The following is a 19,066-nucleotide window of genomic DNA, read 5'->3' on the forward strand; positions in this document are numbered from 1 at the left end:
GCTTTTTTGTTGCATGACGGTGAAACATCACAAGAGCTTACAGTATTTATCTCTGATCTGATGCTGCTGTAATGCTGCACTGTTATTGATATCAAATAAGTGGTAAAACATTCAAATGATATTTAAAATGTCTCTGCTGGGCATTGCGTAGATTGCGGTAAGGCATGCATTTGCTGATAAGAACACACAAAATAAACCTTAAGTTAAGACTCTTGACATATTTATAGTTTCCTTTATGGAAAAGCCTCAAATGACTCGCACGAGAACAGAAGCACCAAAAATGAAATGTTGTGAATATGAACCAGCCGATTGCTCCTGTATGTAGTGTGGCCAGTGTGCAGTGAAGCACTGAGACGTCGAGCAGGTTGCCGAGAGGTAACTTCATTAAACGAGGCTGTCTGTCATAAAGTAGGCTCTGCTCTATGCCAGTTGCTTACACTCACACTGCCGCAGCTATTAAGGCAAATAGAAGCAACCACAATTTTAATGACCCTTTCTTTTTTTAAAGCCACAGAAGCACGGGGGGCCCGTGGAGACATAAATCTCACTCCTAACTGTCTTTATGTGCCTGCCTTCCTGTGCTTATGTCCTTAGTAAATTAGGAGCAATTAGACTAAAGAATTGAATTGCTGCTTGGAGCAATTTGTATCAGAGACATGATCAATAATAATTTCCTCTTTATGTGTGTGTCTGCCTTCTCTTGCTTCTTTTCCAGGATTGACAAGTCCACTCTGTCTGCACTGAAAGCACGGTAAGTGTTTTTTTGTTGTTGTTCTTGTTATTTTTAGAGGTTTTAGGGGGAGGATGACATAAAGCAAAGGGCCTGGGCCGCCCTGGTGTGGTCTATTCCTTTGACAGCCTGCATGGGCACTCTGGGTCATTTTGGAAATCTTATTCTCTCTTCTGAACCCAATCGCCCAATCACCACAACTTCCAGATAATATTCAGAAATGTGTCCGTCAAGCATAAAGCCATATTTTCTGCAAACATGCTGAGACTGAGCTGAAGACCTTTAAAACATCGGATAAACATATTGTCCATCACACTGATGGACTTTAAAGTCTCAGCAGAGCTATGAATCTTTTTTTTAGACACATAAAAATTCAGTATACATCTCTTTACACAAATCTCCAACTCCCGGTCCGAGTGACAGATTTTCTAAATTGATTCCTTTCTTCTTTGCTGTCATTCACTCTCATTTACTTTCTCTTCACTGCCAGCTTGTACCTGTTGGCAGGTCATACCCGTACAAGGAGGAAGTTTCTCATGCAGATACCTGTACTGCCAAGTACTCGAGTGAATTCTAGGTAAATTCTGTGGTTGCACTGTGGCTCCCAGGTGTGACTGCAGTTTTTGAATACTATGTACTGGCATAAGCAGCGTTCTCTGGGTTTTTCCATAAGGGTTTGTTTGGGCTGTACGATCTAAAAATAAGTAATTAAATCCAGCTTATAGCTCATTGCACAAAGAATACAGACATTTGAGACACATGCTAGAATTATTAAAGGCATTATATTAACCTTTATTAAAGCCTTTAAGATAAATTTAAGATGTATTAATGTTTTTTGAGATTCTTCAAGCTCACTGGTGAAGGATGATACTAGGAAGAACCACTGCCTTTAAGAGGCATGGTAATTAATTGGCTGCCACCATCGTCCGTCTACTGAGGGACTGAGATGTTCTCTGTGTGGATTTGGATTGCTGCATGTGGGTTGTAGCATCTAAATGTGGTCTAAATCTCACCAGGTGCATGAAATTTCTTTGCATGTACTGTAACAGACCTTTATTTTTCTCTAACAAGGACCTATCATTGCTGCAGCTCTCTGACCATTTGCTTTGTTTTTGTGTGGCTGAGTTGAGCTAAGATGGTGTTGTTAACTCTTAGATTGGATGTCTTAATTTTATTAATAAGATCTGACAGCATTCAACAAGCAGTTATTAGTTCCGGTTCATGTTTCACACCTCTGCAAGGAGAAGACAGAAGCTGTCTCGTGTGGATTTAAATGTGGGCAGTGACTTTGCAAATTTAGAGGAACAATGTTGTGAAAATTACACAGTGCTGTGAACTTTTGAGGTGTAGAATTACTGCTTCTGCTTTTGCCTTTATTCATTCGGGGCATGGGCAGAGAATGTGATAATGTGAATGCCACTTGCACAATTATGTACTTTATTCATGTGGCAATCTTTGAGGGTATGTGAAGCTTCTCTGTGTTGAAACAAACCACCGGCAAGCCTTGCTACAGGAAGTTGCCTTAGTGAGGACAGATGATGGGTTTTTGTGTGTGTCAACTCTATCTTTATCTATACCCCAAAGCCATCATATTTAAGCACATACACCATTTCTCTTGACCAAAGGAGCCATACACTCTACGTTTCTTACCAACGTCTCTCTCTTTTCTCCATAGGTGCCGTGATGGCACCATCTGTTTAAACATGCCAGACGGATAGCCTTAGAGAACTGATCATATTTTAGATATCTAAGCATGACTTTTGTTATTCTTGGTGGTGGCCAGACCTTGTCTACATAGTCAGACATGACAAAATAAAACCCCTCCATGTCATGCTAATGATTCTGCATCTTCAAAGAAAAATGAACAAAGCATGTTGGAATCGCAGAATCGATTAGAAGTTTGGATTTAACAAAATATCGGCAACACGCTGATTTGAACTGGAAACAAGTAGCCTGATAGCAGTGGCACATAGATATTTTTTCTATTCATGTTTTTCTCTGTTTTACAAACCCGAGTTCTGGGTTTACATGAACTTATGTGAAAAAAATTATTATTAGGATGCATTATAAGAATGTAAAAGGTTTGCATGAACAGTACTTGAAATGGTGGAATAGGGCTCCAGATGCTGCTATGGTAAAACCTTAATCATTTTGTTGTTCTAAACAGGAAAGTGAAAGCAGGTTAGCGCGTAACATGTAAAGTAGGGCTCCTCTTTTATCTGTTCTCTCACATGCAAACAGCTGTGCACACTTTCAGTGTCTCCTGCATGGCCAGGTGTCATTAGATCATCTACTCTGTAGTGGGTCTGAATATCAATGAGTGAGTCGTGACTTCTGCTGGAGCTCCTGGTCTGCCCGAACGATGAATAAAACCAACCTGTGTGTGCGTGTGTGTGTTTGATCCAGGCGTTAGATGTAAGAAAACAGTGCAGAAGCAGGAACTGTAGGACTGGAAATAAAGGAGAAGACAGTCTGTACAAAAGACATTTTGCAGTATCTCGATGATTTGTTGATGGGGACGGAGGTGTAGATGAATTGATGCAAGTGAGTTCATTACTCATGTGATCCTGGTGAATCATATCATTACAGGTCACAGGAAATGTGAGAGTTACTAGCATCCATCTACCTATTATCTTCCACTTATTCAATTCAGGTTGCCGGGCAGGGCTGGACACTATCCCAGCTGTCATAGGGCAAACGATGGGGTGCTGCCTCAACAGGTCACCAGGTCTGATCCACTGTTGCTGTTTTAATGCAAACAGCATCTTCCTGAAATTCCCCTGTAATTTATACTTTGAGGACTTGGACATTATTCATAAATTGAATTCCTAATTCATGACTTTCAGGATATTCCTGAAAGTTGGTTTGCAAAACTTCTGTAATTAAAAAAATGAAAATGAAAAAACCAAACCACATGCAGCAATATACAGTACAGGAGAGTAAAGCCACAAGGGGGGAGGAGAGGAAACAAGAGAACGTAGGCCAAAGGAGCAAAAACATCAGTTGGATTGCACACTTCAAAGTTTGCAGCAGGTGTGAGGGCTTTATTTTGTTCTCCTCTCCCCTTTCCGTCCCGTCTGCCCTTGGTTCAGAGTGTGCTATTTATTCCTCTGTTGCTCGAGCTCTTTCTCCCCATGTCTCATCTCTCCTCTGTCATTAAACCCGGTCTCCCTCTGCCTCTTCTTTGCTCACGGATGCTACAAAGGATCTCTCCTCCTTCACCGTACAGCCGTCACCTCATTAATACCTGTATAATCAAGCCAGTGTTTGTGTGTGTGTGTGTGTGCACGCATGTGCGCGTGTGTGTGTGTGAGAGAGAGCAAACACATGCATCTGTTTTGTCTTCAAGTGGTGCTGAGGGTGAGTGAATATCACAAGTGGACAAACAGGGATAATAGAGGAGAGAGAGGACGACAAGGGGGCAAGGTTGCACCTGATCGGCTTCTTAATACTGTGTGACGATGCCGCGCAAGCTGTGGTGAGTAACTGCAGTCTTTTTCTCTCGTGGGTCTATTTTTCCTTATTTCATTCTTAAATCGGATTTTTTTTCTTATATTAGCTCGCACTTTGTTGCGTAACACCTGAGGTCTTATGAAACCAGTGGAGTAGTTTCTCCTCCTGCCGAGAAGTTATTAAAGTCTGAAAAGCAGATTTCTGATTCGATTGCTATGAATAAGTTCATATTGCTTTTTTTGGTCCGCTGAAGGTGCTCTGAGGTATCCGTTGGCCTAGTGAGAGCATCTCTCTTGTGTTGTCAGAGTATCTAATGGGGATCTAAACAGGCAAATAGTGCACAAACGGTGGAAACAAGCAGCTCTCGCCGTGTTTGCGAGTCTACTCAACTTCACATGGGTTGAAGTAAAGTAGTGTGGACTGCACTGAATCTAGTTTAAAGGGGGAAAAGCAGCACAGATCAGAGTGTATTGGAGCAGACTGTAATAAAACAGTGTCACTTCAGGATATTTGACGCGGCAGTCATAGAGCTGTTCATCGCATTGTCTGATACGGATCAGATGATTGCTTTGGTCTGCATGAGGTGGATACCCAGGATGTGAAATCGGTCTAAAGGATTGATCTTTCTGTGTCTATTAGTAAAGCTCTGTGTCACAGTCATGGCTCCCGGCTTTCTCTTGTAAGACGCTTCAGCAACAGACGCTTCCACAGTGCAGTAAACTAAAACAAATGACTTGGATATCTTGTTTAACGTGGTTAACCACAGATTGTTTTATTGGCTTGTTTTGTTTTTTTCCTTAACAGCCGGCTGTCTGCTCGGCTTCTTGATGATACTGTTGTTAGCATGCATGCGTGTGTTTGCGCAGAGGTCACAGCCACTTGCTGCTAATTATACATTGTTATATGTTATTTCCATTCATTCTCTGCTCCGTCTAAGCGGAGCAGCTGCTTGAATCCGAAAGTGCCTCCCAGCTCAGATGGATGGCTTTTAGTGGATGGGATGTGGATAAAGCTGTGATGTTCTCCAAGACTGTAACCAAACTGCACTTGTACATTTTTTTAATGTAATGTAGTTATTTTGTAAATATGAAAAAAGTTTAGTTTATCGTCCACCCGGATTATTGTCCAGACTGAGAGGAAGTTTTAGTGGCAGAATAAAGGCCGACGGGCTCAAGAGAGAAGAGGAAATATGAAAGAGGTCTTTTCAAAAGAGGGGACACGATAAAATGAAAAGGCCCCCTTCCCTTGTCGTTGTCGAGTCTAGTTTTTTGGGGCCAGGTGTAAATGTTATCTGGTGGCCAGCATCATGGAAAAGAGCAAATGGGCTGCTGCTGCCGCTGCTGCTATTTCTGGAGCCTGGCATTTAATCTATCTCTCGGTGTACCTTCTATATTGCGGGGAACAACGGCGAGTTGTGGCTACCGAACAAACAGGAGACTGAATGTCCGCTGGTATTATATTTACTTTAGGTGACGGCTTATTAAAGCTCGAGGCTTTACTCGGCAGCACGAAGAGAAGAAGCAGTGATTAGTCACAGGGAGGCTGTATACAGCCTTAATGAGCTGTCAACTTTATTGTGTTTTTCCTTATTGGAAGTGCTTGTTGATGCAGTGTACACAGATACAGTCTGCTACAGAATTTAATATAAGCCTGCAATCACTGGCAGGGGGGAAAAAGCAAAGAGCAGAAATGAAGGACAGAAGTTCACTCAGTTAATATCTAATGCACAGCTGCCCACAGTGACTGTGACCTTCAGCTGGGGTTAATCTGGGAACCAGAGTTCAATGTACGCAAGCTGACTGAGGTCAGGTGGTTCAGTTTCAGTTCGCTTCTTTTGGCAGCGCAGCTTCGGGCCTTGCCTGTGTGTTTTGTTTCCCTCTGCCTCAGACCGTGTGAAAAAAGGTTAGAGAAAGCAACCACACAGTTGCGGATGCATTAGCAGCAGTATGATGTGGGAAGTGGTCGGACTCCACCCGTTCTCGTGTGCTCAACAAAGGATGTCGCACTTCCTCTCATATCACACCTCCGGTTTCAGTGAAGCTACGCCATAGGAAACCATTTACACACTTTTTATGTGTGCCATCTAATTTTTCTAATGAAAATAACTGACAGTATCCACTTCTATTAAAAATCATTTAGATTTGATTGTTAAAATATTTGCTTGGGGTCCTACTCTTTTATATACTTATCCACCTATTTAGAGATCTTGATATCTTTGTGCAGAAATGTGGACCAAGATTCATTCTGTCCTGTGGCCACAAGAGGGAGCCGAGTCCATGTGTTTGTCACAAACTGACTTCTACAGTGAGCAAAAATCTGTGCACTGCAATGAAAGCAGCTGAAGTGAAGTAAAAGATCCACTGGGTGGAACAGTTTCTCTATTAGATCAGTGCCGATGGCCGTCCCACCTGTTAACGAGTACCTGTTGAAAGTACTACTGGAAATGACGTAAGAATAAATTATCTAGGTAAACCAATAAAGGCAATGCAAGCTAACCCACTAAAGTCATACTTAACAAATTGGAAGATGTTTTTATTTTGCTTCTGCTTAAATATTTACATGTATAAATTTATGTAACACATTATCAACATTAAAAAAGGCACAATTCTGCATGATGGTCTCATCAGTTAAATTTCTCCTGATATAAACATGAAGTCCAGCAAGCTCATATCTGTACCACTGCAAGACAAAACCACAGCCATATTGTCTTCAACAGGCTATAGGGAGCCGTGGCTGTTGCTATGGCAGCAAGAACTGATGATCAGCTGATGGTCCAGCATGGCTCATTACCATGGTGACGAGCCTGGGTTGTCTCACCTTGCGACCGGACTTCATCGGCAACACATAAGAATACAACCTGCAGAAAGATGCCGTGACTTGTAATACGAGCGATCACCTACACTCGAAGTTTTGTTTTATTCATGAATTTGCTTATTGTTATTAAAAGTTAATGAAATGCTGGAGGTTTATGTATATTTCCAGTCCCATGGCATATTGTATTCGAATCACCTCGATACAAATGGTTTTTTTTGTTACAATAGACACTTTTTGATTTTTAAATGATGTAAAAAAGTACAAGTAATCAGTATGCATATGAAACATCCTGGGTTTTACTGACCCAGTGTCCTATTTTAGTTTTTCCTTCCCAAGCTCTAGTTTCCTTATATTTACACTTAATCTGCATTTGCTAAAATAAGCGCTTCATCACATTTGCCTGCTGTCTTACACATGGTTTAAGGCGGTGTCAGTGAGAAACGATACACACAGTGAACATATGGAAACAGGACGTGTTAGCTGCTCTTAGCTACAGCAGCAGCAGGGAGGGGAGTAGTGTGGGTTCCCTGAAACACAATCACACCCCTGTGTAGTAGTACTGAGTTACTCTCAAAGTGGTCAACACTAGACTGCACCTCTGAGACGATCATTAAATCACCAGAGCGGCATTCATCAGATGTTGTGTTTCTGGTTACTGGGCCAATCTAAGTCAAGCATTTAGTCCCCTTTAAGTTCTTTTTTAAGTCACCAGCAACAGAAATCTCTCTCTCTCTCTCTGACTCTGTTACATCACCCTTCACTATATTTACCAGCTGATTGCTGGATGTTTTTTTCTCCTTCCTGCTGTTAAGTGCCAGGTTTTAAGTATTCTAAGAACAGTGAGAGGGAACTATTAAGAAATCAGCAAAAAATGAAGTAACCAAAGCTGAAATATTTGTAAATTGTGGGGATATGTACAGTACATATAGCCATGTGAGCTATTCTTAATCCCAATGAGCTGGTTATGTTATAGCATATTCACATACACTAATCATAACTACACAAAAAACATAGCCAACTTCTTTCTGTTTGTTCTTCGTGTGCTCTTGTTTTACTTTCTATAATGGCTGACAGCAAATGAAACTCTAGCCTGAAGGCTTTACTGACACAGGTTTTCTTTTGATTATTAACAAGCAAGGAGTAAAAACAAATTGCTGTCTGCTTGTTTTCCTCTGTCCTCTCTCGCTGTCTCTTAAATGTTTTGTCACTGCATGTGCTCTGCTGCTTGTTAAAGCGACAGTTTTGTTACTCTAAAGTCCCCCAGACAGCCAGCTGCCTCTTTGCTTTTGACAAATATTTACTTCTTGCCTTCTCCCTGATAGTACACGCACACACACACACACACACACACACACACACACACACACACACACACACACACAGACACACACACACAAAGTAGCTGATAGCGCACCATCTGGCCTGAGTGCGGGCTGTTAAGGGCTCATAAAAGTAGACCCTCACCTATTTAGAGCCATAAGGGCTCCCCGGGCAGGTACACAGCACACACACAGACACACACGCACACATACACACACACATTTCTTCTGCATACATGTGCCCACGCACATTCACATTCAATATTCACATCCACTGGGGATGTAGGAGGTGAGACAGGTAGGAGGTGAGAGCATCAAAGGATGTACCTGGTCCTGTTCTGAGAATGTCTTCATAACTACTGGCCTCGCTGACTTGCTTTGAGGATAAACAGAGATTGATTCAGCAAACTTCCAAACTGACCCTACAGTTACATCTGAGTCAGTCCTGATACAGATGCACATCTGCTAGCTTTGTGCGTGCTTGTTTTTTTCATCACATGAAAGTGACTTAAAATTATCACTAATTATGTAATGTGAGGCTCATACCTCATTTTTACCTCACAACCAGTGGTTGTCAGATGACTTTAGAGCGGTCTCTAGGCCTGTGTATCTTAATCTTACAAGATTTTACCAACAAGTTTGCGTTATGTTGTTAGCAGTGACATTAAGAGATGTTTCTTCATTCAGAGTAAAATCAGATCTTTGAGCAATATTGAGAGATTTGTTACACAGCAAGAATTAATGTTTAGAGAAAAACTAACACATATCTGACTTTGGTAGTTTTTCGCAACCAAATTTGCTAGCCAAAGAACTCAGACTGCTCTAAACGAACAGTTTCAGACAGTTTTTCCTATTCTTTGTTATAATATAGTAGTTATTTGCTTTTTTGCAAATGGCAACCCCTCCCTTATTTAGTTCCTGTAGTTTACTTCCTGTTAGTTGGGAGTTCTTCCTTCCCACTGTTGCCAAGTGTTGCTCATCGTAAGAAAGTCGATTAAAAGGCGGTTTCCTTAAACCAGCGTTTCCCAACCTTTTGGAACCACGGCACATTATTCATATAAGAACAATCACACGACACACCACCAAACAAAAATGTCACAAAAACCATATTGATCATTTTTCCCCGCACACCAGCTATAGCAGAATTAGCTCGGTTTGTCCCCAGTATACCTCTTTTCCTTTCTTCTGACCACTGCTCATGCTAGGGCCTTCATCTGGGTCGGAATTTTCTCCAGGACCCAGGTCAGATTGATTACATTTTCAAATATCTATCTATTGCCATTACGCACTGCATCATCTCAGAGCATAAGTATTATGTAATTTCTTCTTCATCTTCTCTTTTACTGGCAGTTGGCAACCCATTTAATTAGAGCAGGTAGTTCTACTGCCCTCTAGTGAAAGAGAATGTAATTGTTCTGCCCGTTACTCACTTACTCGCTCAGAGTACTAATCAGGTGGAACCAGCTAATCTTCCACGGCACACCTGATCATTTCTCACAGCACACCTATGTGCCTTAAACAGAGAAAGTTAGATACAGCAAGGGGCTTCACCAAGACCCAGTGCAAGCTAAATATACAATATACTCCATCTAAGTACTGTAAGTACTACTTTAAGTATGTTAGGAAAAAGTGACCTGTTGTAAATCAAATAATTTGAATAATCGTTAATAACATTACATTTTTGAGGAAACCAATAAAAACTTACAAGAATATGTCCACATTTTTAAGTGATAGGTGTTGGTATGTGTTATGTACTCTCTCGCTCTGTCTTGTTTCTCCAGGAGTCATTGGCTGGCACCGTTGCCATTAGAAACAAACTCAGAATAATTTTTTTTTTTTTTTAGGATTTAGTCTGTTGTCGATTTTTGTACACAAACACTTAAGACCTACATACGGGCAAATTACAGTCCATCTCCTCAGTCTTTCAAAGCAAGCAGAGTGATGCTGTGGAAAGCGTAGAAAATGAAAAAGGGAATAAGCGAAAGGATGGAGATGGACTTTGGGTTGTCTGGAGGAGTGAAAGATGGATCAAGGGCGATAAAGAGAGCAAGGAGACAATAATAGAGCAGGGGAGACAGATCCTTTCTGAGACCGAACAAATAGAAAAGAGAGGAGAAAGTTCGACCTTCCTTCCTTCCTTCCTTCCTTCATTTCTGGCACAGCCGTCCACCCTGCATAGAGGAGATGCTCTTAACATCTGAACGAGTAAAGACTGAAGAGAAAAGTAATAAGAACTGAAGGATGGAGGGACTGAAAAACAAGATAGCTTCTCTCTCGGGAACAATGAGCTGTGAACAGTGAAAAAGGAAAGCGCAGAAATAACAAAGAGGAAAAAATGAAGGAGCAGTGGGGCTGTGAAAGATCATTTTTTTCCCCTCTCTGTCTCCTAAAGTTCGACCTCTGTTAGTAAAAGTCTGTGTGCGAGAAGCTGCACGTGTCAGTTGCTTCTCTCTGCCCCTGTGAGGTCATCCGCGAGCGTCCATATGAAAGCTCTTGACAGATGGTTCAACGCTTGGGCGCTGATGTTCATGTGATTCAGAAGCTTATTTAGAGGATTTAGTGAAACTGTTAACTTTTTATTTTTCAGTGTAAGACCATCTCTTAATCTTCCATGAGTATCAGTGACTCATCATGGTGGCTCAGCGTGAGCTTTGCATATTCTCTCTTTCCTTCTGCGGGTTTCCTCTGGGAGCTCAGGTTTTTAGCACCAAATAGGGGAGGTTATGTTCTCCTTTCAAATGCCCTTCACCAAGCCACTGGCTCTACGTTTTATATGCAGACGCATAAAAAAACGAGCACACCCAATTTCCCTCCAACCGTGTCCATTTTGTACATACATCAGAGGCAGGGAACACGACCCTGTCAGAGCCGAGCTCAAATGCAATTGTCTTTCAAAGGAATAATTCATCTCCATATGAGCAACCTGCTGATACCCTCAGCTTAGCCTTGCTTGTTTGGCCCACACATTGTTGCTAGCAGCTGAAATGGTAATGACTTGTGTTGATAGATCTTTGCAATTTACCTCAGGTCACTACAAAATCACATCACGTGCACCAAGTGACAGCTATTTGTGCAACATGACTGGGAGAAAACATTTAAAGCAAGCAGATGGTGAAACCATTAAAACGGTTTATCAAGTCTTACCCTCTTTTGTTACTGTGCTATATCGATCCCGTTTTCTATTCTCACATGGTAATAATAATAATCATATTTTTGAAATAATAGTTTCTTGTAGCTGTTGTAGCTGCAGCAAAATGTCAGTAGACTATGCCTCTATTGACAAATGCTATTAATAGTGATGTATAAAGCAGTTCTTTTCAGGATGGAAAAGCTAGAATCAGTGCAATAAACACACACAGAATCATTATTTTTCTTCTGCCTCGCCACTTCAGGAACATTGTGGAGTTTATCCCAGTTATCATAGCTATCATAAGGTAAAAGGTGGGATACACCTTGGACAGGTTGCCAGTCTATCATATGGCTAGCACAGAGAGCCAGACAATCATATCAGTAGTTTTGGACCAAGTATCTTTTGGCTGTGAGCAGCCGTTCTAACCCCTGCACCAGTGCACCAATATGCCTAAATATGTTTTTTGTAGAGAAAATGAACAAAAAAGCCTCGAAAAATGGGGATCGTGTATAAAAATGGCTGTAATTCCCGAACAGTTAACAGAAAATTCTGTAAAACCCTTTGAATTAATGCTGAAAGTCTTCAACTCGATTGCTTGAGTTAAAATCCGCAAAGTGGTGTTGTACAGATGCAAAATTTGTGTCTTTGTCCAATAACTTATGCACTCACTAAATGTTTATTGTAAAAAGGCTTCAATAATGGATGATAAATGGTGACCACTTTAACTGACAGGCTGATGGCGACACAGACGGCTATAGCCGGCAGCAGCCTGTCGGGCTTCATCTCAGCTAATTGGAGTCACTGACCTCGATCTCTCAAAGGTGTTTGTGGTCTTGGCGCCTTTGGAGCAATTATATTGGAATTATATGGTTCCTATGCAGTTAATTATATTAAAAGCTATCAAAGAAGTCTGTACTGCTGTTTTGGTGATAGAATTTCTGGCATTTTATTAGTATGTTACTTAGCACTAATTAGCAGATATCTATGTGTGTGTGAGGCAGCCGGTGTTTGAAATACATGCTTTCATTGGGCTTAAAGCTTTCCTTTTTGATAACACTTACAGTTAGGCCTGGATCAGGTATCTCTTAGTGATCCTGCTATAGTTTCAAACTCCTGGGAGATGTCCCATGATGCAATTTGTCTCTATTTCACCCCTTTTTGTTGTCATTGCATTTATAAGCCTTTTGCCATAGTTTGTGTTTTAGTTTATATTTCTCTCAGGCTGGTTTTGCTAGACGGTTCTTCCTGTTAAAAGGGAGTTCTTCCTTCCCACAGTTGCCAAGTGCTGCCCATAGGGTGTTGCCTGATTGTTTGAGTTCACTCTTCAGTACTGTAAGATGCTGAGTGGTGCTGGTGGCACCACAGTGGGTTTGTCCATCTTTTATACACAATCTGCACCCTCATAGTGAGGGAGAAGGAGCATAGGTTACAGACAGTGAGATTATAACAGAGGAGGAGCGAACAAAAGTTTCTGAAGCTTCAGATAATAAAAGGAAAGCCCGTGTTCAGAAGAAAGATGACGTCATAAAATGGAAGGTGGGAACAAACAGATTACCTTTGGTGTGGCTTTTTCCTTTTAGAGGGATACATCATACGTTATCATCTCCTGCGTTGGTGCAATTACTCTTACTGCTAGAAGGGGAAAGACAGACAAGATCTGCACTGCGGGTTTCACATATAGTGCAAGTGCAGAATACAGTGACAAACTGTATTACACATTGTTTGTGACTGCATTTGTTTTTCTCTCACTTTTCTTCCTTGATGAGTTCTTCCTCTCGTGCCCCTTCAATGTCTATTTCCCAAGGTGCGTATCTAAACGCATGCATGTGCATTTCTGTGTATTTTGCGTGGGGCAACCAGCTGTCAGCCTGAAATCCCACTCAACCAAGCAAACTGAGAAAGCAGGAAATTGATTTACCTCTCTGATGTTACGCATGACATTATGGTCCCAGGGGACATGGAGAGAAACAAAGGGATAAAAGAGTTCCACAAACCTCGACTGAGCAGTGCTTTATAGAGGAGATGAACAGAGGAACAAGAGGGCGTAATTAAACTAAAGATGCTCGTTTTTTTCTGTTGTGTCACATGATGCAGCATCTTCGAAATTCTTGCATTTGCCCGCCTATGTTTTCACACCTATCAGAAATCCATTTGCAGTCATCCCAGCGATTACGTTTCAAAAACGCACGTAGTTTATGCGTATGCAAGAGAGAAGAAAACATCACCCGAAGCCAAATTACAGACACATCGCAAGCAGAGATAAACAATCAAGCTTCAAATAGCCCAGAGTGTGTGAAAATAATTGTCTCATGACATTTCTGTTTTGGTGAAATGACAGCACGGAGCAGAGAGCTAGTCAAGGCCAGTGTGCTTGGTGATTAACAAAGGACTGTCTGTGATTTGACACTGTAATCAGCGCTCACAAAGGGACGGATATATCTCTTATTCAGCATGGCCCTGCATCACTCATCCTATTTCTCTCCTCTGACTCTCTTCTCTCACTTGCATTTTCTCTCTGCCCTCTGCTCATTTATCTTCTTGTTTGCAGTGTGTCTTTGATTTCCTTCCTCAATCTTGTTTCCTCATGTGTTTTTAGGCCTTTTTTCACGCATTCTTCTTTCTCAGTGTTGGATTTTCTTTTACTCTTCCTGCCACAGTTTATTTTGTATTTGTTTCTCTAGGTTTTGTCTGCAGCATCTGTGTCTCAGTGATGATTTGAACGAGTCTTCTGTCATTTTTTGGAGCGAGAAACAGAAGCAGAAGCAGCCTGGAGGCTATAACATACTCCAGTATGTTACAGCTGGAGTAGGGAGGACATGTAGGCATGCACTTTGTCCTGGCCAAACAAGTTGTAATCCACAACTGGCATGAGGTGCTGACAGTTTCTAATAATCTGGAGAGAGTCGTCCCCTCGGCCCTGTGCGGGGTGTTCTCTGCCTGTCTCTCTTGATGCACGCTCTTTGGCTCTAGCACCCGTGACCCTAAAATGGATAAGTGGTTTAGAAAATGAATAGATAGGAGGATAGATGCAATCACATTCTCTCCATCCTCCCTAACCTCCAGATTTTTATAAGACTGTGCAGATGCAGGGTGGTGTTTCTCTACACAGCTGTTACTGATTCACTTATGTCGAATCAGTGATTTTCCATGAAGAGATGTGTGACTGCATGATAAAGTCTGAGGTCCAGGGTCAATTTGGCATGAAATTGTTTTTTCTTCTTCTTCTTTTTTTAATTTCCCCTCAAACAAAAGCTTTTCCAGTTTTTCTTGGTGTCCTTAAAAACTTGACTTGAGTCCTAAATAATCTCTGTAACTTTGAAAATCCATTACTAGGCAGCAAGTACTTCTTAAATCTATTTGTTAGGAGGCATTCACTCCAAAAAATTAAAATTAAAAATATCCCATCCATCCATCCTCTTCCACTTATCCTTGTTAGAGTCACAGCCCACATAGCAAAATTGGTATGGCCCAGATCTGGCCCACACAATGTGCTTACACATGGCCCACATACTGCAAAGAATGACGGCCCTTTGGTGGCCCAGACACACTGGTGGTCCTGTGCTGGCCCATGTGTGGATTACCTCTGGCAAACCTGATCTGGCCACCAAAGGGCCGTCATTTTTTGCGGTATGTGGGCCATGTGTAAGTTGTGTGCAGCCATAGGCCAGTTGCAGACACACTGCTGGCCTGTGTTGGCCCAGAACAGTTTCAGCTCTGACCCCAGACGTCAGCCTAATGTGTACCTTAATCAAGCCATGTAATAACAACATGTACCGGAACATAATAGTGCAAAAATAACATGGCGAAACTCTGTTCAGACAGTGAATGGACTGATTCTTAAATAACACTTTACTACTCTTCCAGATTACTCAAAGTGCTTTATACAACATGCCACATTCACACACTTTCTCTAAACTAAGTGCTTCCTAACTAGATTCATACACATTCACACTCTTGACATGCAGACTGGAGGAGCCAGGGATCGAACCACTAACCTTCCGATCAGTAGGTGACCCGCTCCACCCCCTGAGCTACAGCCACCTGCTGGCAAAGATGAGTAAACCATCACTAGGTTTGGGATAAAGTGTACACTCACAAACCTGTCAAACCTGTATTTGAAACATTGGCTACCATAGCAGTACAGTATTGCAACATGGCATTTGGGTCTTCTAACTAAAATAGGAAAATATGAACATAAATGATGCCATCATTGCCAGACCTGGCCCACATCTGGTTGACATACACCCTGCCATGACACTGGTCAGTCAGAAGTGCCAGCTTGATGCCGGATCTGGGCCAGACCTGTTTTCTGTGGACCTGGGCCACATACACCAAACTACAATCGAGCCAGATATGGCATGCCATCACATAGACAGTGCCATCTATGCCAGGCTTGGCCCATATCTGGATGGCATATGTCTTATCATGCCAGAAGTCAGCCAGCTTGATCCGGACCAGACCTGCTTGCTATGTGGGAAGGGGGCTGGAGCCTATCCCAGCTACCATAGGGCGAGAGGTGGGCTACACCCTGGACATGTTGCCAGTCTATCGCAGGGCTAACACATAGAGACAGACAGCCATTTGCACTCACATTCACACCTATGGGCAATTTAATTAACCTAACATAAATATCCCACCATAAATTTTAATTGAAAGCAGACGTTACTGCCATGATCTTTTTTTCTGGATAACCCTCAATCCTCAGTATGCTACTTCACTTTTATCCATTACATAATGTGCCAGGTTTGGATTCTGCTCTGCTCGGAGTGTAACAGTGCCTTTCTTGCCTCTGTATGATCACCTTCACTTTGGGGATGACAGTAATCGAGAGTGGAGCCCAGGTTTGCTGCTTCATCCTGTATAAATTCTCCTCTCCTGCCTGGTGCTGACAGAATCCAGCCATGATGCTGTCCGTGCTCTGGCTAGGTTATCCGTGTCACAGCCTATCTGCAGACCAGACACCAATAGTCCTCATGATGGATCATCCATCAGCCGCCACTTTGGACGCTGTGGGGACAAGAGGGCAGTTTGAAATAGCTGTCTGGGCTGTTGTGCTGCAGTATGAATGATTGTATATGTGTCTATGTGTGTTTGTGTGCGTGTGTGTGTGTGTGTGTGTGTGTGTGTGTGTGTGTGTAGGGGGACCTTGAAAATGTCTTCTCTTCTTTATTCTGCTCTGAATCGCACAGAACTATTCACAGGTTCTGCTGCTACTTTTTCACACAAGACACACACGCACGCGCTCATGCACACACACATACGCACACTCAAAGACAGCTTTATCGCTATTTCCTCTTTAGTTTATCACCCTTATTTCCCACAGGTAGGTGCCAGGGGAAGTATACCGCTGTTTGTGTGTGTCGACAATCACCCTCTGACAAAGTTGCGCAGTGCAAACAATCCTGTCATTATCAGCAATGTAGAAACACTCTTTACAACAGTGCTGGATATCTGTGTGTCACCAGTCTTGTCGACATGTCTGCTGCACATATTAATGTTCAGTTTGAGATGAAATTACAATCAGGATGGGACCAAAACATGATTGAGTCATCCCATTCGAATTCAGCAAAACTAACAAGTCAGTACACTGAGAGCAGTCAAGCTTAAATTAAAGCAATAACACAACAATTTCTTGCAAATTGCCTTTGCTTCAGTCTATTTCCCACTGAAATAGGGCAACTGTAATGTTTTCCAGTTACTTGATGAAAGCTTCGGCAGTTATTGCTTTAAACACCTTACGGTTAATGAGTGTTGTTTTGTTTTAGCAGAATATGCCACAAGTAAGATCTTTGCATTGTGCTTTGTTTGCAGACACTTTAAAATAGAGCCTACAGCAATTTATTATGTACACTTTTGTGGTACTGCTGTACTGTACTGTACTATTACAGATTGTAACAACACTAATGATATCAGCATGGGAACATTATGGGAACAGTGTATACTGTAGGAATATTGTATATAACCTTCTGCTCAGCAATCTCGTAATCCAAAGATTTACATGTTGATTGCTGATCGGAAAATTCTTTCTTTATGTGTAAAGCATACAGACTGTATTCCTCTGAAATGTTATATATATGTGTAATTAACATTATTTGCATGTCATTATCAGCTCATATTAGCCATTTGCCAATCTACAGGTATTGTAATTTATAACTGCCATTAAATTACATTACAAAAAATCACCCTTCAACTATGTCATGATGTTGCATAGTGTCCAACTGCTGACGACACACATATTTAACACACCAAAAAATGTAACCAGGTAAATAATTGGCTTTCATACAGCAAATGTTAAGGAATCTGCCTCTGTTTAGTCCAGCGATGTCAAACGTATCATTAGTCACATACAGCTGATTATGGTCTTAAGTGGTCTGGAGCAGTGAATCTCCTCTGCCGGTGAGTGTAAAGAAGTTTAACTACACATTAATCCCTGATATATTTTAATATAAGGAAAAATTGCCATTTCAACAGTAGATCTAGCTTTTCCACATGATAAAAAAAAAGTTATTTTTTACTGTGAACCCACTGTAAAACTCATACACTTCATTTTTAAAGTAGATTGTAAAAAAACAGGAACTTTCTGCTATTTATTTGTTTATCTAGTACGTATTTTACTTTAGTGTTGTATGATTTGCCATGGGAGAGATCTTTATCAGTAGGAAAAGGTGTAAAACCTATCAAACTAAAGTTAAAAGTCTCAAATTTATGTCCTCTTTTGCTTGCTCCGAAAATGTCCAATGAGTCAGATCTGAATGTTTAGCGGGCCGATTTTGTATGTTTACTGTACATTGGCATAACATATTTTTACTTCACCAAATATTCACATTGGTGTTAAAAATCAGTTGGGCTTTAATAAAATAGTGACTTTGGTATCAATCACCAATGCTGAATTTCAGACCATTGGTAAACTAGTCTTCATGCACTGATTTTCCTTTGAACTTTTTTCTGCAGTGATGAGTCAAAATATTACTGGCCAGACATTATATGATAATGGCCTTTCCACAGTAAAAGGTTCATAACAGGCTACAAATAAAAGCAACATTTAAACACAGAAAGACATAGTTATTTCTTGCACATTGCCTCCCTGATCACTCACCTAAAACGCGAGTTGGCTACACCAACTCCAGTTGGGATAAAACGCAGTTCGTCCACAGTTAGACAGCATGCAAAGCACTTGATTGAAGCATAAAATGTAATGCTCCAAGTTTTTACGTTTTTTAAAGCAATATAATTAGATATTTGCATCATTTTGCGGTTATGGGTGTTTGACTGGCCTCGGTCTGGCACAGACACATAAAGCAACAACTTGTACAGTGTAAAAACAGCTAACAGCAATGATCTCATATTCTCTCTGCCGTTTTTAGAGGTTTGTGTGCGTGTGTGTGTGTGTTTGCACGCGCTGACCATCATACAGTAGACTTTCTATCTCCACCTTCTCTCTCCCTCTTTTCTCCTCCTTCTCCATCTGTCGCCCCGTGACAAACACATGGTGTCTTATTTGGTCAACTCAGCAAGGCCCCCAGCTCTGTGGGCTAGTTGCAAATACACGTGCACACACACACACACACAAAGAAGCACACACGTGCTGGCTCTCCACCATCTCTCATGCATTGTTGTGCA

General features: G+C 41.5%; 1 protein-coding gene across 5 annotated transcripts in view; it reads left to right on the forward strand.

The window, feature by feature from the left end:
• Positions 1-19,066, forward strand: part of rap1gap2a (RAP1 GTPase activating protein 2a) — a 90,816-nt gene that overhangs the window by 16,240 nt on the left and 55,510 nt on the right. For 4 of the 5 annotated variants that reach the window (XM_084951707.1, XM_084951709.1, XM_084951715.1 and 1 more), the window contains exon 2: positions 716-751. In XM_084951707.1, the coding sequence (XP_084807833.1) occupies positions 716-751 (36 nt within the window). Of the gene's footprint in view, positions 1-715; positions 752-4,104; positions 4,209-19,066 lie in introns of those variants that run through there. The other variant, XM_084951713.1, reaches the window with a different exon arrangement.

Source organism: Perissodus microlepis, chromosome 14, assembly GCF_051167445.1.
Source record: "Perissodus microlepis isolate ML-2025 ecotype Zambia chromosome 14, ASM5116744v1, whole genome shotgun sequence".
Classification (NCBI taxonomy): Eukaryota; Metazoa; Chordata; class Actinopteri; order Cichliformes; family Cichlidae; genus Perissodus; species Perissodus microlepis.